The sequence below is a fragment of the Chaetodon auriga genome, chromosome 21, assembly GCF_051107435.1.
Source record: "Chaetodon auriga isolate fChaAug3 chromosome 21, fChaAug3.hap1, whole genome shotgun sequence".
NCBI lineage: Eukaryota > Metazoa > Chordata > Actinopteri > Chaetodontiformes > Chaetodontidae > Chaetodon > Chaetodon auriga.
In genome coordinates, this window is record NC_135094.1 from 7,794,380 (window position 1) to 7,819,518 (window position 25,139).

Here is a 25,139-nt window from a genome sequence, read left to right on the forward strand (position 1 = left end):
AAAGCAATAATGCATGCCAGGAGGTTTAGCATATATCTCCCTGGAGTCATTACACTGGTATCACACACTGTTGTCAATGCGAGCACAGGCCGACAATGATCACTCTGACCTCAACATTATCATGTGCTCGTCTATGCTCTGGTGCCTTGTGCATACATTTCCTGTGAATCAGAGGGCTGTGATGAAGGTTTGATTGGCCTCCGTCTGGCAGCTCCTTCCTGCCTTGATGATGACAAATGACTCACATGCATGTACACACACCTGGATACTGAAACAAACACAAACACACACACAAAAATGGCCAACACAGTCAGTCAATTCAATTTTAGTTAAGCAATTAAATGGTGGCTTCTATGATGTTTGCATTCATTGTGATCAAGCATTTTGTTAGTATTTGCAATTCTTTTTTAATTGTATGTTTTATTATTAGCCGTTTGCTAAACACCTCCCTTGAGCAACTATTGTCCAATCATACCTTAGGAACCGTAACTAACATGCCTGTCAAACTCTGGATTTCTAACAAAGCAAAATGTGTAAGGGATGGATTTAACAGCTAAACTGCTATCGTTAGCATGTCTGTGCTACGACGAGCTTACTAGCTTACTACCTTTAGCTGTGAGCACGTGCCAAGGCCAGGGTGCACATTGTTTACTAACTACATTAGCTTATGGGGTTACATAAAGCCCTGTTCATGACGAGCATTTTGTGGAAGTCTGTCCTGGATGCTGTCAGAGTTTAGTTTAAACGTTAGCGGCTCTGTTAGGGAAGTTTACGCCCGCTAACGCCACCTGATATTCATACGTTTGCCAAACACAGCAAGTTCTCATCTGAATAGCCTCTTTTCTTGTAACATTAAAAGCGAAAACATATGGTTGAAAAATAGTCACGTATGTAGGCTAAGCTAAGCTGCTTAGCAGTGTGATACCACAGTTTTCCTTATCACATTCACATACTTGAACTAAGAAATATCAGCTATTTAATATATAATCTATATATAATCTGTAGGTGTCACAGATTTTTAAGAGACTTTAACAAAGATTCTTGATTTAAAACAAGCAAGCTGGAAACTAATGCGCTAATGTTAGCTTAATTAGCTAGCTACAGCTGATATTTCATCAGATAAAGTGAAGTTACGGACTCGAAATGGGAAGCCTGCTTTTATGTGAAACTGAGGAGATGTTGCTTTATTAAATTACTGCAAGGCTGTATATTTGTTATGCAAAAATGCAAAGCTTGACAGGCGTGGGAACAGTAAGATAGATGACTGTTAGCTAATTTACAGCTGTAAGTAATTTGGTAAAATAATTCACTGCATCAATATGTTGATGTTGGTGACATTTTCTATCATAGATGTTTATTTTCCAACACATTAGATGCTTAACTGTACATTTTCCTCTTCGCTTATTTTGATACTATTCACACTGATCGTAGCTATACTCGCCCACACAACACTTATTCCCATGATCAGAGTTAACAGGCTTTAGCTAATGGGACAGCTCACTCCTCTTGAATCTGCCCACTCAGCACACTGCAATCTGCCTAATTGATTAATCAATAATCGAATGAACACTGCGGGCTGTGTTTGGAAGCAGCTAAAACAATATACTCATGTATGAGTGAATACAGAAAGCTATGTGGATGGTGATCGCCCAACCAGAGATAATGTCCTAACTATATCATGATAATACTCTTTTCTTGATTATGGTTCATTAGGGAGTCATTCGTTCTCATTCATTTCCTCTTATGTTATCTCACTTTTAATTCCACTTTTTACTCCAAATTATTCATATTTAAGGCCCTCTGGGTGTAAAAATGATCAAACCTTTTAAGGAGTAATGTTCTCCGTTTATAATACAGTGCTGTAACTGAACAGTGCGTTGACTTAATGTGTCCTGAGGAGAATTCGCAGCTGATTTTGGGTTCATCGCTCATCTCTTCTATGATTTAGGTGGTATCAAGTCTTCCTGGGCTGGCAGAGAGAACATGTTGCTAAGTGCTGCAGCCCAAGAGGACATTTTAAGTGAGAAGTGGGCTGTGTGGAGTGGAGTTGGCGTGGACCAACTGTGTCTATAAAAAGCCAAGGTAGGGGTAGACAATGTAGCAATAAATACAAAGTGCCTTGTAGTTTGCCAGCAGTTAAATATTACCAAGAAACTGTCATGCACTTTTCCACTATCAAAAGAAGATGTTGTTTATGTATCTCAGTCATGTTTGTTGTGGTTAGATGATCAATGAATATGATGCACGTGCACTGTAATGAGATTTTTGGGCTTGATTTATGAAGATTGTTTTGGAGTATTTACTGAGCTGTCACTTATCTGCAGCAGCTGAGATTTCACAGTTGTTATTTGTTATGTGCGTCTTACCACACAGCACTTATATGCTAATTCAACATTTCCTCCTGCAGTTTGAACCTCTCAAAAACGGCTACGGCAGAAGTGGAAACTAACAGGCAATCAGCTGGCCAATAAAGGTTACCACTGCAGGCATTTCAGCAACGCACAATTTGTCAAAGACCCTAATGAAAATGCTACGGTGACACATAGAGATGTTTTTGCATCTTGTTGATACTTTCAGCTCTGGTGCGGATACCGATGCGCCTGATGGATCAAATGGAAATAAAACTGTCCTTTATCTAATTGAGAGAAACACACCAAAGCTAGAAGTTTGATGAGCAAGGCATCATATTTAGATTTGATCTAAAACGAGGATTTGCTGATGTTAATGCAGCTTGCATAATAGAAAAGGAACAAGTTAAGCCTGAGCAGATTCAACAAAATACCATGGCAACAAGCTAGACAAAATGTTGCAGTTTTCCAACAATGCTCATCTTGGGAAAACACCAAAACAGTCGTGTTTTCACTGTCTGAAATGAAGTAATGGGGTGTTTAGGGCCATGTAGTTGGTTTAGCGTCTGCCAGTGTACCACAAGCATCTCCTGAATATGAATGCACTACAACAATGGAATGCAAATCAAAGGCAGTTTTCCCCCTGAGACTTGTTGTGGTGCTACCATGAGCTGTAATGCAGGCTCTTGTTCCAGTTGCAGGGGCTGGGTCAACGTGGGTTCTGAGGCAGCCCTAAATCTTTGTTAGGGAACACAACCGGCAGGGGGGGTTACTATAAAATCCTGCAGGCACAAGAGAGCCACATGGTCACGCTGTTTTCATTGTCTTTCTGATCATCAGGCAGGGTAATCAAACACATTTGTTCCCGTGCAATAGATCTCATTCATATTGTAATGTGTCTTCAAGGGAATTCAAACCAGAGGCTCTCGCACTGGCGGTGTATAATGTGAGCAATGATAAAGAGGTGCCGGCGTGCACATCCTGAGACATCAAAGTGGTGCGTGCAAACATCTTCCGGCCTGACTGAAGCGGACGGCATTAGCGGGGACTAAATCAGCCGAAAAAATGAACAGAAAGGATGACAATGCATACAAGCTGTTCCTTACCAAAGTACCACGCAGCTCTGCCAAAAATGACATCAGCCCCTTCTCGATTCTCCCCTCCGGCTCGCTCGCCTGCCAAGAGTTGTCCTGCCACTCAGGCGTAACGTTGCGGTTTCTGTGAACTTCGCTGGACGTCTCGTATGCAAACGGTGCCAAGCATTGCAAACCTGAGCAGACTGCACAAGGCACCTGTTCGTGAGTGTTGAGGTGAGCACAGGTCTGGTCATGCAACCAGTTTTAAACAGGGAGTGTGTCACAGCCTTTCTCTTCGCTGATTCCTGAGAATGATGAGTGTTGAGGTAAAGGTGAGCAGACTTGTTGAATTTGTCTCAGGACTCTTGGAGGAAGAGCAAATCAGATCCGCACTTGGTTTCTTTAACTTAACACTTGTAGACATCCTATACATCCCGGGTGTCTGAATCTTCACAGACATGTACAGAGCTTTCCTTCACTGTCTTGGTGCCATAGCAACAGAGCACGAGGCTGCGCTGGTTTATCTTTACAGTACTGAAGGAAACGTTGAGGAGCAGGGGAATCACCTGCTTCTGCTCTGACTCCCCGGCAGCAGAATGACTGAACATCAATACTGTAACCTCTTTGTCTTTGTGTTTCTGTACGACTCTGGGTCTTATCTGTGTTTGTGTGCACACGTGCCTGTCTGACCACATGGTGAGACTTCCCACGGCTTACCATTTACCCACCCTGAGCAATCACCTCCTGAATTAGTTTGCTTGTGATTTCCTGCAATCTGGAAATTACAACACCACCTGCCTGATCTCACCAGGAACCAGCCCTTTTAGATTCATCTGTGTGTACAACGTGTGTTTTTTTAAACTGCTCTCGATGGTCTCTCTGCTCTCTCTTCATATCTGCATTGGTTTTACTGAGTTCACTGGGCTGTAAAACTGAAATGCAAACAGCCAGACAACATAAAGATGACACTGTTCGTTTTTTTTTCCCACTCCACCACAACCTAATAAAAATACATTTTTGTTGTTAGGATGCACGGAGAGGATATTTTAAAAGAAACCGTGCAGACACATGCTGCATCATGTTATCACAAAGAGGATGCATTACTCTTTAAAAAAGCTTTATAAGCTGATAGAGGTACTCAGGAGTGCTTCCATTTAAAATGTCATAGGCTTATCTTAATGCATCAGTGGGACTGTAGCACCGTGGCGTCTGCTGAATCTGTTTGAGATGCTTCCCACATACATTGTATTAACTATTCATGGCCTAGGAGAGTGAGTTATTATAGTGAATGATGGCGCCGGGGTCAGAAGACAGAGGAAGCGCAAAAAATGGGAGAACATGGATCAGTGTTCAGAGCGAGTGGATGACATTACTTACAAACTCCATGAAAAGACTGATGACGTTTAGCAGTCCTGAAGAATTTAGATGATAGCCTCAGGTTTAAAACTCTGTCTTGTTTTTTCTGTTGAGGCCACAAAGAAAGTTTATTAAAGTAGTTTGTTATACTCACATGCCGCATGCTTGAGACCTGGAGTCATGAAGAGTTTTATTATGGACTGAACAGCTGTTTAAATTATAGGTGCAGTTTATTCTTGCTTCGCTCTCTTTTACATCTCTGGAAAACATGGGAGGAAATACTGTTTGTTTGTGATGGTTGAATTGTTCTTGTTATTTGTGCTTTCATGAATATAATCCCTCTTCACAGGCGCATTGAGAAAAGATTTGAACCTGGCTCAGATCATAATATTTCAACAGCTATTGGATGGATTACCATGAAATGTTCTACAGAAATTTATGGTTCCCAGATGAATTATCATAATGGCTTTGGTGATCTGCTGACTTTCCCTCTAGAGACACCACAAAAATGACTTGACAACTATTGCGTGAATTGCTTTGAATCTGGTGCAGACGTCTCAGGACGACTTATAACAACAAAATACATACAAAACTATGATATTTACATCAGCCTCAGCTGTGCTTTGTGTTTAGTGCTAATTAGCAAGTGTTTGCATGCTAACATGCTAAACTAAGACGGTGAACATGGAGAACATTATGCTAAACATCCACGTTAGCATTGTCATTTTGAGCATGTTAACGTGCTGATGTTAGCACTTAGCTCAAAGCTATGCTGTGACAGTGTAACCTTAGTGTTACCTCTTCTTTTGTGCATTGTCATGTTTTATTTGTTTTTTCCACAGTCAAAATCTGCAAATTCACAATCATTCATGTCTGTCGGTGTAATGTTTTGAGTACAGTTTTGGATAGCTTATATAGCAGTTTTCAGAGAAAAGCTAAATTGGTGGCAGAAAACATCCCTTAGTACATTTCTTTTCTGTGTTAACCTACAACTTCAACCCAGCACATCAGCTGACCTCATGTATTAAAATATGAAAGACGAATCATTAAAAATCCAGTAAGCACTGTCCATCCCAGTTCTGTCCCGAGGCAAAGAAAGGTTTATCAGCTTGTATCTCCTCTGGAGTATTTTAGAATTTCCAATTTTCTGTTCTCCCACAATCACCTCTGTTTTGCCCCCAGAACCTGAATTAAAAGCAAGCAAGGAGCTGGGCAGAGGGTGAGAAAGTGAGAGTTCTGCGCTCATTCAGATCACATATACATACTCGCCAGGATCCTCTCCTCCACAGTCCTGCTGTGCAGTTTCTATTTGGATAAAAACTGAGCTGTCGCAGAATAACAAGTGGAACAACAACAGAGTCACACAGTCGACGTGGCCTCAGACAGTCAGAGACTGAGCCCACTTTGTTGTGGAGATAAGAGAGAAGAGGCAGTGAAGGGAATCTGGGCCTGTCTGGTCAATCTACACGACAAGTCTCCACCACATGAACTTCACCCGTTGCATAAAACCTGCTTTATTGTTACTGGTGGCTTGTGTTGGCATACTAGGAATCTCTCTGTTTACATAGACTGGCTGGGGTATTACATATTACATGCAGGTGCAGAAAGATAGCACATATGCATACAGCAGGTACTGTTTACAGTATTAATGTATTAAAAAAGTAATCCTCACTGCATTTGGCCACATATTCCATTTGTTTTTTTTCCCCCCTTTACTCATGTGGCGACAGAGAACATCCTATCAATGTATAGTACACGTGTGAGGCTGCTTGTTGCATCTTTTTCTATAAAACCCGGGAGCTAAAGCACAGGTTTGCCTTGCCAGGGGCATTTGGTTCTAATCCTAAGTCAGTTTAGCTAAGCCACATTTTCATGCATGCTGTCTTCCCCGAAAACATGGATGGACGTGCTCCTTTGAACAGCAGCAGGCTCACTCCTGGCTCCGAAATGTGCTTGCTGGCAGTCTCGTGTAGCGAGAGAGAAAACACACCAATCCTTGTTCAGAAGCTGACCTCCAGTTGTGGGTAATGATCCTCATAAAAATTGAAACTAAAACACTGACTTCTTTCTCCCCGTCATGCTTGCTTTTCCCTGTTCTCTTTGTATTAGGCTATGCAGATGTGTGTGTGTGTGTGTGTGTGTGTGTGTGTGTGTGTGTGTAGCCAACTGTTAGCAAATAGCTAGCAGTGTGCCTCGTGGCTCAACCTGTGTAGCTGTTACTTTCATAAGCTTCTTGTCAAAGTGCCAAGCACGCTGTGTATCACAAATTAACAGCTCGTTTATTGTCAGTTTTATCATCCAAGGCTTCTGTGGAAGGAATCATGCACACACTGAAAAAACACTGACACATACACCATTCATAATTCCACTATTTTCTAGTTGTGAATACAAGTATGAATTTCCAACACGTGCCTCTAAACATTAAAAACATCAAAAATGGCAACAGGGATGGATGGTAGACACATATCTGCAGCACTCTGCATTTCCTGAGCAGGGTCGTCACACAGAACGAGAGCTAAGAGCTGCAAAGGGCGAATAATCAGCCATCACCGTGCAGTTTGGTCATTTCAGTGACTGAACCCTGCAGTACACCACTGGCTCAAGTCGACCAACAAGTCATGCAATTAATACATGAAGGACGTGCGAAGAAAGAACAGACCAGTTTCACCAGTACTGTCGTTTATTTTAGCCCATCTGCTGCTGTCGATATTCCATGCATTTCATTTTTTACCACAGAATATTCTTCGCACTGGAACCACAAGTACAGTTAGTGGGATAATTCTCTTTTCACATGTATTTATGATTCTTCATTGTGATATATTACTCATTTAACTTGATAAAGTATTATACCTAAATGATTTATCTTTTTTTTCTTTTACTGTTGATGCTATCTCTTATACACATGGCAAATTTTAAATCGTATTTTTTCTCATAAACAATCTCATTTTAAGTGTTTTTTTAAACATACGTACATCAAAATATAGCATAAAAGTAAAAATAAATGTAAAAGGCTGAGGTCAGGTGGAGACATTACACAGACTTATTGATTAAGCCTGAATTGGAAAATCCACACTTAACATTACAGTTGTCATACAGATCGCTGTGTAACTTTGTGTACAAAAATTTGTGTAGAAAAATCATGATTCTTTGTTTTTTTAAGTATTCTTTACAGTATTTAAGCCACATAGCCCTGCTGTCCAATGAAAACTATTTCTCTCTCAAACATCAACTTTTCATGAGCTAAAATACACTTTTTCAGCATTATTTTCGTATAATCCAGCATGTTTTTTAGTCATGCTAACATGGCGGCTCTCTGGTGATGTCAGCTGATTGGTCAGCTTTATTCCAGACTGAACTATCTCAAGACCGATTGGACAGTTTGCCAAAACATTTAGTGTGATGTTTCTGGAGCTGCTGATGAATCCTTATAACGTCGGCAGTCCCCTGACTTTACATATAACACCACAAACTCAAGTTAGCATTCAGCTCACAGTCTCAGAGCAAGCGTGGCCGTGAGTTAAGTTTAACACGTAATCCTTCAGGTTACCTAAAGAATTCAACATCACCAAATGTAGAGGTACGTGGCTTTCAGTGAACTTTGACGTTAGATACTTTGAACAAATGCATTTAATCTTCTTACATCTAAAATAACGTTATATTTAATGAGATTTTGTGCAGGAAAACTTCGATGTCGCTTACATATAGCACAAGTATTTGCTGAGGATCACTTTCTCATGCTCAGTTCCTCGCGTGACAGCAGATTACACAACGATATGAAGGTTCACTAACTGAGTCTACTTTCAGTAGAAAGTGGCAAATTTGTGCAGGAAACACGGAAGCTGTATAAAAAACCGATCAAGACCCACAATTGAAAAACATTAAACAGACTGACACATAAGTTTTGTGTGCTGCACTCATTAGTGACATTTGTATCGGTTAATATTAGCTTCTCTTACTTCCATAAAGCCTGTAGTATATGGCCACAATTCATACTTTAAAACATGTCTCACTGAAGCGCCCTATTTTTTATTTTCCAGTTTCATTCCTACTGACTTCTCCCACTGCAGAATCAGGAAAATGCTTCGTCCACATGTCTCCTGTGTGCCATGGGTGCTTTATGTATCTGCTGTGAGATGTTATCGTCCGTGGCTGCAGTTTATCAGCAAAAACAACAACATGTCTTTTGAATGACGATGGAAATGATAACGTGTTCTGATATTTTCCTGCTTTCATGAAGAGGCGTGGGAGTGTGTGGGTGTATGAGCATGAATAAGTGGTGTATAGCTGACCAGCATTAGAGGAGAGATTGTACATTTATATATAATTATGTATGCATCAATAAACTCCAGGGAGTCCATGTGGAGGTTACTATAAGGTGGAGGTTGCTCACTTTATTGCTTCACTGGAGGACCTTCAGGTCCTGCAGTCCTTCTTTTCTATAGTTTCATTATTTTTTTAGCTTGACGTCTACAGCGATGAGCATTTTGTTGACTAGCTTCATAACGAATGCACAGTTTGTTCTTGGTTTATTATTTATGTGGTTCTTTTTGTTCAGTTCTAAAAGACTTTTCTTCCAGCTCTACTTTGAAATTATTCCCAGCAGTCTCACATATGATGATGAAACTGTTTATGAGGGAGTTAACATGCCTTTCTCCCTAATAAGCCTGAAATGGCAGAGAGAAACCAACATGTAGACAACTCTGTATCTGCTGCTGCCACAACACAACCAATTTATTCCTCTCTTTGTAGATTCTGTAGCGCAGACACCCGTCTCCGTCAAGCTATGAGGTTACCTCAGCATGGCAATAAACAAAACAAAACATAAATAAAAATGACACATTTTTAAAGACAGTTTTCCAGACGTAGTTTCTGGTTATCATCCATCTGAAGGATGACGGAGTGACGGATACAGAGAGGTTAGTCCCTTCCTGTCTGGAGGAGTAACACTGCGGAGTGCATGCTGGTGTAGTGTGCCTGCTGATGGTGCAGAGTGGCTCAGCGCTGCCGGGAGAAGAGGTTCCTCAGGGCGTTGTTGTAGTTCTTATTAAAGGCGGTGTATATGAGCGGATTAAAGAAGGAGTTGGAGTATCCCAGCCACAGGAAGATGCTCTTCCAGATGGGCGGGATGTCGCAGGAGCACAGCGGGACAATGAGCTCGGTGATGAAGAAGGGAATCCAGCAAAGTACAAACACGCCAATCAAAATGCCTACCATCAGCGCCGCCTTTTTCTCCTTCTGCTCACGCCATGTGTCCCCGTCTGTCTGGAAGGTCACGGTGGCGTGGCGCACAGTAAACACCATCTGGGGCTGCTGTGTTTCCTCCTTTACCTGCAAGGTGGCCGATCAGACAGTCTATTAGTTACTCCATTTATTCATTAAATAAACAGACACAGCTGGTTAGCATTAGAATAAGAAAAGGAATGTGACTAACAAAATAGGCCAAAGGAAAGCAATTGCTGAAGTGAAAATGCTGTGGCTGCTCCACAAAAGATGGATTACAGGCTGCTGAACAGGAGTGTGAATCAACAGGTGGATCAACAAGCTGAAGCTTATTCACACACACACGCGACACAGAGCATAAAGCCAGAGCTGTGTCTTAATCTGCATTTTCCTGCAGCCCATATTGTGCCATTTAACAAACACACTGCAGAGCTGGGGAGAGGAAAAGGAAAATGTCAGCATTAATCTGCTGCCTTTCTCCTCTCTTACTTTGTTGCCTGACACAGCTCAAGGCTGTCTTCATTTTTAGTTTATCAGGTGAGGTCGCCCAGGTCATTCTGCAGCCGAACAGCTTTCACAGAGACCAGCCATCCCTCTTAATGCGCCAGAAGTAACACTCTAAACCGCTGTATTCGGTTTAAACCAGAACCTGCACACGGATGGAGAAACTCAGTCGCTCTGAGGTAAATTTAGTTGAATCAATACGGGTCAGAGGGACCAATAACTGATAAGATGGATGAAGCAAATCCATTTGCCGCAGAGGCCAGAGGTTAAAAGCATAGGGCTGTTGGGAAGGAGCCCACATATTCAGTGGATGGTTTTAGATGCTTCAACATTAGATGCTAGATGGTGCAGAAGCTGAAATGTGCACTTAACCACAGATCCTCCTTCATACAGCGGACCAGTGATGAGGTGATGATGTGCTTCCAAATTGTGAGACTCATTTTAAAAGGCTCACTTCAAAACAAAATCTAGCTTCCCTGCTACTCTCATGCCTGTACATGAAGCTAAAGCAAGTTAGCTGCTTAGCCTTCTGTAGCATAAAACTGCTTGGCTCTGTCCAAAACTAATAAACTTTACTAGTTAGCAGGTTATATTCCATTTGTTTAAGCCGTAGGCACGCTGCAGTGTGATTTTTTTTTTTTAGCTTTGACAGAGACAGAGTAGCTGTGTCCTCTTTGCTTCCGCTCTTTATGCTAAGCTAATCATCTCAAGGCTCAAATTTAACACTGACAGCGAGCAGAGGTGGCGTGAACCACATTCTCCAGTGAGATCGAGTGTACAATGTCACATACTTTGTGACTGATGCTGTCTTTCCTCTGATGAGAACAGTCTCCCATCTGCAGATATGGATGGTTTTTTGTCCTGTTAAGAATTTTTCACCTGCTCTCATATGTTATAAGGGTATAAGTGTTCCAGAAAGACAGACAAGAGTACTTATGTGCTGAAGGTCAGGTAATTCAGTCAGGAAGATAGAATGTTTGGAATGGATGGAATCTAAAATGAGGAGATAGAAGTTAATTTATCAGTGTTTCAGCATCACTCATTTTTCACATTTGCAGTGATGTTAAGCATTTTATGAAAATGCACATTTTATGGCTTTTGGCACTGTTGTGTTGAGCTATTTGTGCATGCAGTCCAAGAATCTGTGCACCTCATTAATCAATACAGTCTATTTCTGGTGGCATGTCAATGTGTGTAGTCTTAATGTCTCTGAGTGGGTGTTGTTGATGGATGAGTGCAGGAGGTTTATTATCTTGGATGTTGATGCCATTGCTGACATCGCATCTCCATGCAAGACTCTTTGCAGGGCACTGTGCCTTCACTCTGTGATGTAAGATGGGAAATGATGAGAATAAACTTTGGCTGGGTAAAGAGACACGTAGAATACAACCATAATCTGCGAGTTTGTCTGTGGAAAGCAGAATTACTAATAAAGCATATTCTGTTTAATTACTATAGCTACAACATAAAAGCCAGTCTATCAAAAAGCAAGAAAAGACGAGGCTAATTCATTCAACGATTGGTCCTTCTTGACCATGAGGTCCTAATTCAGTGCCAACTGATGTCTTCCTTGCACAGGTAAGGGGTACCTTGAGGATTTGGGGTTAAATAGCAAAATGCACAATATAAATGAAAAGAAAAACGCCTTCGCTGTGTATTTTCTGTCAAACATTCCTCCTTTCTGTGGACAATTTCTCCGAATGTTCACATGCTGAGTGATTTTCATAAATAGACTTTCGTAGGTGAAAGAAAAAGGTGTCTGCTCTAAGACGTCTAAAAGGGCATAATCTGTATCACTGCAGTGTTGTTGTTTTTTTTGGGGGGGGGGGGGGCGGTTAAAATTGAATTTCCCACCATAAGGGCAGGTGAAAAGTGGGTGCCGGCTCAATTTTCACAGGGAAAATTTGCCTGATTAAATGTTTGCTAATGCTTGCGGAATAGATCTAGACCTTTGTGTCTGCTGATTAGAGAAACGTCACAGCCAGGAAGGTGCAGTGGCCCATTAAAGATGCTGGAGGTGGTATTTATAGCCTTCTACCTTCTGCCGACGCACATTAACAAGCTGGCGGTGATGAGCAGGATTGCTTCAATTATTTGTCCATATGCTCATACATCGGATACTTCTGTTTCCCTGATTACTGCTGAATAGCTCGTCAGGGAAAATAATAAATAATTGCACAGCAACCCGTATTTGTGGGCCGGGGGCAACAGCCAGTTGCAGGAGGGGACGTTTTCATCACATGATACAGGAGGGGTGTCAAATAAACCGCTGGCTGACATCGGTTATCCGTGCTCAGAACATGTGCTTTATTAATTCCACAACCTCCTGTCAATAACCTTCCTGCCTCACATACAGCTCGTCACAGCATCGCCTCTTATTCTTCCTCTGCGGTTGATTTCAAGGACACTACATGTATGACTCAATTCCCTGACATCTCCCCCTCCCCATCTAGGTCACACAGTTCCACACAGACTATAAGAATTCTTTTACTTCAGAGTAATGACCAGCTGTTTCTGGATTATCTTTGCACTGATACCTGGATGTATCATAAACATGTCTGAAACTGACAGTCTACTCATCAACAGTGCAAAAAAAAAAAAAAAAAAAACCTCTAAAAAACAAGAAAAAGCTATAAAATTGGGAAAATATAACTTATGTAGAGTCTCAAAGAGCCCACAGTTAATCTTAAAAGTAGCGTTGCCAGACTATAAACAAGCACACTTGTCTAGATTCAAAGCAGTTTTGTACTTATAATTCTGGAAAATCAAGGTTCAAGCATTAAGTTACTCTGAACCACTAATCTCTGTGATAAGATACAACATCTTAACATGCTAATTAAGGAAAAAAAGCATGAAACGAGTGACATGCTCTGACATAAAAACTCCCTGGTAAGACAATACATCCTGTCGGAGCATCTATTACCTTGATTTACGATATTTCACCTTGGTTAGGTTTCATATTTTGCAAAGCTTAACTCTGTTCTGTCTAAATAAACAATAACACTCCTGATTTCTCTCCTCTCTTCCTTCAATTCGGGACAAAGTGTATGAGAATTTACCTCCTTCGCTGGATGTTGCATAGTATTCAATAATAAATTCCCATTTACAAGCTCTACCAGACCTTGTTGCTGTCAGTCCATATTGTGTTTCAGTTCCTACTGGCTCTGAGCTTGATTTCATATTCTCTGTGTTCCCATCTGCAGCTCTGGGTGATGGATGCTGGTCCTTTCCAAGCCTCGTCCTTATCCTACTTAAACACCTTCATGCCATGAGCACTTCCGCTGGGCCCATTGATGCTAACAGCGGGTCACCTTGTTGAGGACATGTGCTGGTCGAACAGCACGTTTAGCATGTCCACTTCCTGCGCTGAGGAGGTGGGAGGACTGGACGTGACACGCACAATGTCGTGCTGTCTGAAAAAGTCTTTCCAGGTCTCATTTGTGTACCGTGGATCGTTATCGCTAATTATCTGGTTGGGAATGGCAAATCTTGCAAGAGAGTATTTCAGCAATTTAACGACCTCGTGGTGAAGGCAGGTGCAAATTTCCAAGCAACGTGAGTAAACATTCTATCACAATGTAGAGCTCGCCTGTGTGCTCCCGTATGTCTGCGGTATCTGTTGCCAGGGTGGTTCAGGCAGAGGTGGAGGTTGTAATGGCTCTTTGTGCTGTGCACGCTTGTTTTCCTGGCAGAAGTGGCAGCTTTTCACTATGTATTTCACATCAGCAGATATTTCAGGCCACCAAACTGTTTCCTTTGCTCGTTCTGTTGATGGCTGTCACGCATGTGCTCTGATATTTTCTGTCTCATTGACTGTGGAATTACAATACAACAGCCTAGAGTGAGTCTTCTGCACTGGGTGTGATGCCACTCACTTGTTCATCCAGCACCCTCTACAGTTGCTCGTCCCTCTGCATACTGGACTTTAATCATGTCCAGGTTGTGCTGTGGCATTAGCTAACTGTGAGTGACGGCTTTTACATGCAAGCAACGTCTGTCTCGGTGGTGTTGTCTCTGTCCTTTAATGGTCTGGGTGACAATGCATCAGCAATGACCAGTGTTTTTCAATACTCCTGCTATACATTCTCAATTTGCACATACCTGGCTTTCTGCATCTGTCAGTCTCCTGCAACAACATGCAACTGGCTTCTAGTTATAAGTGCATCTTTAGAATAAAGCCTGCTATCCTTTAACTGCTTGCCTGCTGCCTCTGTGGGTCATAGTGAGCCAAAATGGTTGAAGTGACCTCATGTTCATGTTTTGCTTTCAGGAGATCATACGGGGGACCTGCTGCAGTTGACAAGTCGGTACGTATATGCTCGTCATGCCCAGTGCAAATGCTTGAAACAGCCTTTCCTAAAGACGTGATAAATGTTGTGAGGATGCTACTCACTTCATACGATGCTATCTGCCTGAAACCTGAGGCTGAGATGTGAAGACCTGACAGCTTGAACAGTGGATTTTGGCTGAGTCTGTATTAAATGTTCCCTGCTGGCTACGAGCTGCACTAACCTTCTCTGCTCTCTTTACCAGCCCCATTCACTGCTGTCTCTCTGCCTAACAGACTGATGACAGTAGACCCTCTTTCTATGTGTACGTTAAAGCTGTACTTCCTCTCTTTATGGAGTGTCCCTCCTGGCTGTCTTAGGGTCTGTTATATATAAGCAGCTTTCTCTGTGGCCTAAGTTCCCTGAGTGTTTTCAAGTCCATTCCCATCAGCTCAATCATCAATTCTGAACCTCACTGAAGTGTATGCTGTATTTATTTGTTCTGTCATTGCTCTGCACTGTCCTGGTTTCCCTTCCTTTCTGCTCTGAGGTAGACGTCTCCTGACTAGTAAGTCCCATTTACACCTGGTGTTAAAATGCGATCTCATTATCCTCATTGAGATCAGATCTCTGTCCGTCAGAGCAAAACCTGCACATGAGTAGCTTGAGGTGGCAGGAAATCAGTACCAGACTCCTTTAAAAAACATGTTGTGAGTCAGGAGAAACTGTAGAAACTTTGTTAAACACTGTTTATAACAAAGTCCTAATTCTTTGTCCCCTATTGTAAATTTGGCAAATGTATTGAATGAACTTGTTCTTTTCTTTGTCTAAAGATTGTGTCACACACACAGTTATTCATCACTCTGTATCATTGTTTTCCTGCCTTTGAATAATCAGTTCATTCGGCATGTGTCTCTTTTATGTTCGATGAAAATAAACATCTGTATCTGTTGTGTTGTGTATGAATGCCAGCAGGTTGTATGGATTGTGTTTACACCTGTGAGCCAGACCGCCTCCAGATGTGGTCATATTTATACCGTGCACTGACATGCATTTCTCCTGTTATCTGTATAACATGCCCAAATATAGATTGTATTTTAATACCAGGTGTAAATGGGGTCACAGTGACTTCTCTTGCTGACTTGGAGAAACATTTTTCCTCCTTATGGCCCTTTTCACACATTTTGCTACACTCTGATTCTAATGCTGGACGATTGCCTGAGGTATTATGCTTTTCCTGCGACACCAGCACCTACAGTCCCCTGAGTGGGCTTTCTCCCATCCATCAGTTCTCTCCTGAGCTGGCTGTCTCCCACCTCTCTTCGATAGCTGCCTGTGTATCACCACCTGCACGCTGAATGCTGCCTGTTGTTCCCGCTGGCTTATCTGCTGCGCTACATCCTCTGCTGGCTGTACCATCTGCACTGCAGTTTCAAATGTAACGCCGGACCTGACCTGGAGTCGCCTGGAGAGCTCTTTGTCATGGATGACAACCGGTCTGTCTCTGATATGTTGAGTCACAGACAGAGTACTCAGATGAAGGACTTTTCCTCTGGCTTCTGCTAGTGGCTGTCTCATGTGTTGTGTTTTTCTTTGGTGAGAAGAGTTAATTGAATTTAGCAAGCACTGTGTCGCAGTCGTCCTCTTTCTCGCCTCTTCCAAATGTAAATGACTTGAAAATGTTTTTGGCCTCATAGCCTATTGTGTAAATAAGTGTGCTAACTTCATCCTCATCTTGTTTCCCAACTTTGCACCTGAGTGAATCTCTCTCTTCAGGCCGTTCAATGTTGAAGTTTTCTGGCGGGCTGAACTTTGCCATAACCTCAGGTGTCTCTCAAGTAAACTGCTGGCTGACACAGCTTATTTCTACTCAGAACATGTGGTTTATTAACACCACAGCAGCATTAGCTATTCCATCTACACTCCAGTAACTTGACTACAGGGAGGATAATGATGTTGTGAATTATGAGGAAAAGGGATTATTTTGAGAAAACTGATTTGAAAAAGGAAAATGAATAATCACCTCAGCCATGGGTGTGATTGTGTTGGTCTTGCGGGATCCAATCCGAAATTTGGCAGCCTTGTAGATCTTCCAATAAACGAACAGCACCACGCAAAGAGGCAGGTAAAACGCTCCGAAGGTTGAGAAGATCGTGTAGGACGGCTCCTGGCTCACCTGGCACTTCATCCCCTCTGAGTAAGTCTCCCCCCAGCCAAAGAGGGGCGACAGGGAAATGATGGAGGACAGCAGCCACGTGAGGGCGATCATCACATTGGAGATCTTTTTACGTGTCTTGAGCGTGTACTGCAGGTGCCTGGTGATGGACCAGTAGCGGTCCAGCGCGATGGCCGTCACGTTCCAGATGCTGGCTGTGCAGCAGAGCACGTCGAAGGAGATCCACACCTGGCACAGCACGCGGCCCAGCTTCCACAGCCTGCCGTTCAGCTCGTGGACAAGGCTGAGCGGCATGACCAGGGCGGCCACCATCACGTCGGAGATGGCCATGGAAGCCACAAGGTTGTGGGGCACCCGGTGGAATGTCCTCACCCTCAGGATGGTCACAAGCACCAGCAAGTTCCACACGAAGGTGGCCACCACCAGCATTGCCAGTAATGTAAGGGTGAGCACGCTGAAAACAGAGAAGGGCCTGTAGATGTTTCCCCCCGAGTCGTGGCCGTCCAAAGGTCCACTGAAGTTGGCTGTCAGTGTGCTGGTGTTGGGATACGTCATGGTAGCTGCTCACGGCCCCGCAGCCAAGGGCCAAGACGATTCAGAGACAGTTTGTGCAGACAGCTGGTTCATTCTGCAGCGGGGAGAGAGAAGAGGAGCAAATTAGACTAAAGAGACGCAGAAATATCAGCTTCTGCTGCAGGCTTCGCACCGTTGCGTAAATGCACTACTGTACATCACTGTGTCATTCACAAGAGAGGTACTTCAGTGATTTGCTCACAATAGTAAAAAGCACTTGAGTTTCTCACAGCTGTCAAGCAACCTGCCTACAACTTTCAAGTGCAATTTCATCTGCTGTTAAAAAGGCTCAAAAGTACTCTGGGACATCTCTGGGTCTGAAAAGACCATAAATATTCAGTTTCATCATCCCACTGCTGTCCTTTGATTTGCATCAAAGTCAGGCCTCTGTTGCGAAATGAACAGTTTTAAGTGGAGTCTTTGTTGTAAACTCATTCAGGAATTTGGTATCCGATAGAGAGCTCCCTCCGTCAAACATCGGGGCGTTATATATTTTAAGTGGTTGCAGAGAGTGGCGTCTGTTTCACTCGCAATGGGGGAGTCTGTTGGAGATTCTCTGTATTAACATTGGATTGTCTCTGTATCAGATTCAGAAAAGAAAAGATTTGACATGCCAGCTCTATCAATACATTCACAGGAGAGACTCGGCAAATTGCAAAGTCTGCAGCATTCAGTGTTCAGCAGTGCAGAAACAATGAATCACAAATCACCAACCTCTTCTGCTGTCTGGATGTTGTCAAGTTCGCTCTTCACAACTTCTATATCCACTTTGAACGAACAGACGAACTTATTTACAAGCACATTAGTAAATCAGCTATTAAGTGATTTCTGTTTTGACTTCAAACCCAAAATGAAAAATACACAGAAGGATATCTATCATTAGAAATCCATTTTTGTTCAGAATACATTGCTATGATAACGCATCTGACTCACCGTTTTAGCAGCATCACTGGGGGCAACAATGATTTCGTGCCTCATGTTTTGGAAAACATATTCAGATACGCCTGATTAAACAATCTCATAAGATGTTAATTTCAATCAACCATAATTTCTTATTTCTAAATGCTCAGGTTAAACTACTCCTCCTCCTTTAACCTATTCCTACGGCCTACACCTGCTTCGAACAATCCTCCCAGGCACTTCAAAAAAATCCACATCTCCGTTTTTTCCCATGACCCAGCACTGCACCAGTGTCTTTAAAGTGCAGCTTCACTCCTAATCTTGAATATTAAACATAATCACTCATTTTGCATCTTTCCTCTTGTGGTATTGTAATGAGGGGATCTGGATGACTTGGGTGCAGTGGCGGTGTCCATAATGAGTGCAGCTAATGCATATAATTCAGTTGAAATGAATGGCTCTAATTGAGTTTGATTTAAATTGCACGATTTAATCAATAGGATCATATTCTTGTTGTTGCATGGCCTGTAATGACATTACTTTTGGCTGTATTACTGAAGCGTTAATCTGATGAATAAATCAAACAAAGGTTCCTAAAATGTCCGAGGACACGAAGGCGTGCGGTTCTTTCTGAAATGCTGTATTCATTTATGTCTTTACACTCAGTGGGTCGTGCCAGAGTGACCACAAACAAGGCCTGATGGGTAACATCAGTGCGAGCCATGTCCCTGTCAGCCGCCGTATTTATGTGACATGTGACACTGTCTCTTAGCATCACAAACCATGCCCTCTAATCAAAGGGTCCAACCAAGTACACCGATAGGCCCTCTGCTCTCTCTTCTCCCCACTCCTATTAACAAGCCTAATAGCCATGAAATTGGACAGCCCTTATGAAGGGAACAGGCAATCAAACATGCCTGTTCCCTCCCTCAAAGAGCGGCTGTCACTCACTCTGAGACAGACACACAAGGCAGCAAAACACATGCAAACGTATATGTGTGAGAGGCACTGATAGACAAGATGTCAGAGGACAACACCTGAGTGCATTTAAGTCTATATTTCTGAGTGTTTTCCCGGCAGCCGTGTGGGTAAAGTGTCTTTTCAGGTCAGCCACTGTCTTGAGTGTCCGCTGGCTCTCTGGGCATATTTGCTCGAGAGCCTTGGGGGGATTTTGGTTAACTGAGAGAAATTAAACAGGGACAGAGGGTGATTAGCATCTCATTACCTATGAGCTCTGTGTGCTTTTACTTTTCGATGCCAGTCGGAGAACAGAGGTGAAGTTAAAGAATTTTCACGTTCCTGACAGAGCTGCAGCAGGATGATATTTCCAAGCTGTATATATTTCATTATAATGTGGAAATGAGCAAATTAATCAGTAACTAAAACCTGCTCTGAGCTCTGCGAGAAAGCCACACTGCTGCGCCATCCGAGACGGTGAACACAAACTTAGATTAATCTGTTTTGCATGTTTTTCTCTTTGCTGCAATTATTTCTAGACCATAAAAATAATGTCCTCAGCAAAAGAAAATTGCATATTTTGCACATTGGTTTTCATTCTTCTGTTTTTTTAAGTTATGAGTTCTTTTGTCCCATCTATGCAATCAGCTGCCTGCTCATTAAAAAGACAAAAATCAAACAAAGCATTGAAGGCTGCCAGCTGCAGAATCAGGTATAACGTATCTTAATCTTCTATCATCTAAATGTCTGAGCGCACTGTCACAACCTCGCCATAAAAAGACCAACATCATGAAGAGCATCCTCTTTGTGAAAAGCTCTTCCTCGTCAAACGGGTGGACGCTCATTTGTTGCACAATCTTCGCCAATGAGAGTTTGTCTGAGGCTTCAGGGGCTGGCATTTGCAGCTGAAAGGAGGACAGGTATGTGGATGCCTCCTCTGGCTTGGCTGATATTAAAAATAAAAAAATTAAACTTCGGACGTGTGAAGCATGGTTTCCAAACCAATGCAATGTGTCGAACACTCACATGTGGTGGAGGAGATTTCAAAACAGTGTAACTCTGCAGAGTAATAACTTTACCATTTAAGTGAAGACTGTTGAATATTCCCTCTGGAGCTCACGTCCCATGAGGTTCCCTGCCTGCACTCGACTCTGGTAGTAGATGAAGATCAACGGAGACACTTGTTACACATCATCGCAACAACACAGCCTCACTTTTACATCCTAATCAAAAACCAAAAACAAAAAAACGCGGTTTTCTCACAGAAAAGAAAAGGATTCGTTCACATCCGGACACTCACCCCGTTAACAGCTGAGCTTAAAGCAGTCCTGCACGAGGAGCTCCCTGCTCGGGTTCATTCGGTCCATCGAAATGCACTTTGCTGGTCCTGTCAGCGGAGTGATGGAGCCGCCTGGCTCAGAGCTGGTGACAGCACCAACACACCTCGCGCTGAGGATACAGAGGCGCTGGAATGAACCACACAGTGGTCGGAAGGGGGAACTGAGTCCGGCTGAGACGGCAAGCGCTTGGTTTTGTGGGCATGTGGGGGACTCGGGTGCGTGTGTTGTCTTGCGTGCACTCATGTGAGCAAACGCTTTCTTTATAGAGGCACGAGGACGCCTCAGTGCTGTCACACTGTAAGCTGCTCAGAAAACATTCCCTCTGTCTAATTAGTCTTACTCTGCAGTGATCGGAGGCTGCTGGAGGAGACACCGATCCTGCCGCTTTATGATGGATGACACTTCCATGCGATCACCCGTTAAACTCCCCTGGTATTTCTTCCACCTCCTGCGGACGTGATTAATCCGTATTAAAGAAAAAAAAAAAAAAAAAAAGGCATTCAAATCTCATTTGTTGGCAGGAACGTGGCCCTGCACAACTCCAAGTTTCCCCGATTGAACTCCACGTGGAATATCCAGTGGGGCACTTCCATTGTCCCGTGAAAATGTCCTGAGAAAATGTCCCAGGATGATTAATTTAATTAAATCATCATTGCACTGGTTGCCTCCTTCAATGACAGTCTGCTTACAGTGACTGTTTTTGGAAATCAATCACCCATTAAGAACCTGTTTTTAAGATGTTTTCATTCTGTAAACAAAACTATCTCACTTGGCAATGATAACTACGTTCACCAGCAGCAGACTCATAGGTCGATTGCACCAAAGGTGTCCCCTTGGATGCCCTTGTTGTAGATAGAACCAGATAAAGTGACATCTATGGTGACCCAGTGTGCAAGAAAACATGATGCTGTGCCCTCAATGGTGCCTTTCATGTGGAGAAAATATGATGCAGTGCACCAGTGGGTGCTCTTAAAATGGAGAAAATGTCATGCAGTGTCCTCTAGGCTACCGTTTCAGTGGAGAAAATATGACGCAGTGCATTGATGGGTGCCCTTAAAATGGAGAAAACGTGTTGCAGTGTGCTCCAGGGTGCTTTTCCAGTGGAGAAAATATGTTGAAGTGCATTGATGGGCAGCCTTAAAATGGAGAAAATGCAATGAAGTGCCCTGTAGGATGGCCTATATGCTAAAGAATTAGCTGGTCTCTATGTGCCTCTGAATGGTTAAACACTAATTCTCTGTGTGCTTTTAGAGGTGCAGTAGTTATACTTTAAATCCGAGACACATAATAAAAATTGCAACCAGGATTTGGAAATGTTTCACCATAAATGAACTTTGTGTGCGCTGGTGACCCATCGCATGCAGCTGGTGCCCTTTTTATTTTTCTTTCCCCTCCCCTCAGACAGCCTGAGTCCACCTCTGGATACAAGGGAGGCTATGAATCCGATCAGATTTTATAATGTCAGGCTGCTACTGTGAAGGTAACTGACACCCAGCTGTCCTTTAATGCAGCAACAGTACAGAGCAACGCCTTGACTGTGCACCGACTGCTTAGTATGACAGACACACCATGCATCTCTATAGTAACTGATACTAAATGAGAACCCATATAAAAGTTGTGGTTTCCGACCATAGCCAGCTCCATGGGAGGCTTGTTCATTACCATCAAAGAAAAAGAGCTCCTGTTTGTGACAGCGCAACCTGCATTAAGTCGAATGTTGAAGCGCTGCACGTGCTTTGGCTCCACAGCTGCGGCTGCAGTGTAAATGTCACCTTCTACTTCCTTTACTTCAGCAAACCTTGGAGGGCACGATGAGTGTTTATTTAATTGTTGCTTGTGCTAACAGTTACTTCCTTCTAATCCGTGGGATTTGTTTGAGACATCTACTCACAGTGGGTGAGTGTGCTGCGGTAACTAACCATGAAATATGCAGCTGCACACACGTATGGGCACACTTGGCGTTTATCACATCATCCCCTCCACAAGGAAAACATTTGAGTAGCTCAGGCACCGTTTCCCTCCTCCTTCCCTCCATCATTCCCTCACACAGGTGATGCTGATGCACAAAATCAAATCAGTAGCAGTTGCTTGTGCAGTCATTGCTGAATAACCTGCTTTGTGAAATTATGCCTTGCTAATTATAGGGCTATGAAGGCATTAATGCAACCCACTTAAAGTGTCAGTGCAAAGTGGCCCTTATTTAAACAGATGACATACTTGCACTTCCAGCCGTTTAGGCTCCAGACTTGATGAAAATACATGGCAGCAGGCTCACATGAAAACACTGGAAGGACCTCGTACCATGCAGTGTAGACTTGTTTTTCCACAAAAGAAAAAGTGTGAGCCCTAATCAAGCCTAACATTTGCCTCTGTGTCACCGGAAAAATCACACTGTGTCCATCCTGAGCAGCTGTGATTCACCTCACTCAAACTCCCTCTGCTCCGGTCCCTCGTCTGAGGTGAAAAGGTGTTTTATTTCTCTCTGTCTCTGGGCGCAGTACTGTAAATCATATTTCTGACCTTGTCCCAACAGATTGGTTGCATCCCCATCAATAGCCAATGTTCAATTATTCCTATTACCACCAGAATTTTACACTGTCAGCACTTTATGTTGTAGGTCCTGGAAAACGACCAGAGAGAAAAATGTTATGTGGTCTTGGATCAGGGGCTTTGCTGGTAAACCTGCCACATAAATTCAGTGGTGTGCCTGTGTGTCTTGGCTGCAGTAATTGTGCAATGAGTGATCGAATGTGATACACGCAGAGCTAGAAGGGCACTCAGAGGGAGCAGACCCCCGCCAAGGCCAGCAGTCCACTCTTCTATGATATCCAAATCTGTAAGTGTGAGCACTACAGAGGCTGTCTGAATATACTGTATCTACAAAACTATCACAATCAACATATGGTTGTGTCTGCGTAAGCCTCGTCATCTCAGCTACGCATTACATGTGTGTTAACGTGTTATACAGTATAAATCCTAAACTGCCCTGGTGAAACTGTGTCATGATTTATTGGGTGTTTAAGAGAGTTAATTGACTAATTTGTGTAGAATATAATGAAAAAAGAGCTCCACCCTCCCCTCGGGAATTGTGATGTTGAGCTGTTCATTGCCTCCAATCAGTATTTTTACACACTTTCACATTCATTAACTTCACATGCAAGTATCTGGTGCACTATTAAAGCCCACGTGTCACTTTTCATTGGGATTTTATCCAAACAACAACCTTGTTTAAGGTATTTGCAATTAAAGTGACGGCTAAATGTGCCGCAGAAGATAAAAGGCTAAGCCTTTTGAACTTGAATCACAAATTCTTCCTCTATTTTGCCGACAATGATGATATTGTCAGGCTCTACTCTCGTTCGTCCCTGAAAGTCAATGATATCTGACTGCACTGTGCCATCCTCACCTAATTACAGCATCAGTGTGTGTCAGTAGCTGGTGAGGCAGGAGGATGTTCAGACAGGCAAGGTGTTGGGCTGTGATGTGCTGAGGCAAGCAGCACTGGCCCAGCACATGAAGGAAAAGAAGAAGTCATTCAAAAAAAATTGGGAAGATGGAGGTGTGGAGGTCCTCTTTGACTGTCTGCTGGCGAAGTACACAGGGAGCAGAAATACCTGCACATGAACGATGCTTCCAACCTGTGCTTTATGCTCAAAAAATGTTTTTCAAGGTTGACTCAATGTGACAGTGACCTCAGGTAGAGTGTGCATGCCAGAGACTGCAGCAAACAATTTTACCTCTGCAGCATGTTTACTTACCTGCATATGCACCATTCTCTATGCAGCATATACAGCTGAGGGCAAAATAATAGGAGCACCTGACGATGTAATGAAATTTAAGGCTGTAAGTTGAGAAAAAAATATCTTTTTTGTGATTTAGAGAGGTGGTTATGCATGCTTGTGGTAATTACTGAGGCTGCTGTGTGATGGTGTTGTTCTATTGGATTAAGTGTTTCTGCATTTTTTCCCCTTGTAAACATATTCCTCTGCATAAACGTTTATTTATCAAGGAGAAACTTGTCTAATTTTGCATTTTGTCTAAAATTAACACACATGCTGAAACTGTAAAAGTAGAAATTGTCATTCTGAATTGCAGCTTTGCATTTGTACGTTTCCAATGAAATGGAACTTTTCTTCTAGCGCCACCACGAGGTTGACATTTTTTTTTAGGTTTGTTCCCATCAGGATAAAGTCTAATCACTTTGGTGATTGATTAACTTTCCATATGGCGCCATCATCAGTTCAAAATTTCAGCATGTTGACATTACTATTGTAAGCATGTTAGCATGCTAATGTTAGCATTTCGCTCAAAGCACCACAGTGTCTAAGTACACTTACATACAGAGCTGCGAGCACGACTGTGGACTCCCTTAATCATGTTATTCACAATATCACAGTGACAAAGGCTCAATATATCTTGTA

The 25,139-nt window shown here is 42.8% G+C and overlaps 1 protein-coding gene across 1 annotated transcript; it reads right to left on the reverse strand.

The window, feature by feature from the left end:
• Positions 1-7,095: 7,095 nt before the first annotated feature.
• htr5ab (5-hydroxytryptamine (serotonin) receptor 5A, genome duplicate b) lies at positions 7,096-20,851 on the reverse strand. The gene is made up of 4 exons (XM_076761032.1): positions 20,679-20,851; positions 20,458-20,529; positions 16,796-17,576; positions 7,096-10,108 (listed from the first exon to the last, which is right to left on the reverse strand). Exons 3-4 carry the CDS (start codon positions 17,501-17,503, stop codon positions 9,776-9,778), a joined length of 1,041 nt encoding a protein of 346 aa, XP_076617147.1. The 5' UTR covers positions 17,504-17,576; positions 20,458-20,529; positions 20,679-20,851; the 3' UTR covers positions 7,096-9,775.
• Between the last annotated feature and the right edge of the window lie 4,288 nt (positions 20,852-25,139).

Coding starts and splice junctions, on each gene's coding strand:
- htr5ab (XM_076761032.1), bottom strand. CDS start 17,503: ATGACGTATCCCAACACCAGCACACTGACAGCCAACTTCAGTGGACCT. Junction 10,109..16,795: donor CAATCACACCCATGGCTGAG/GTGATTATTCAT, acceptor GCCACCTTGCAG/GTAAAGGAGGAAACACAGCA.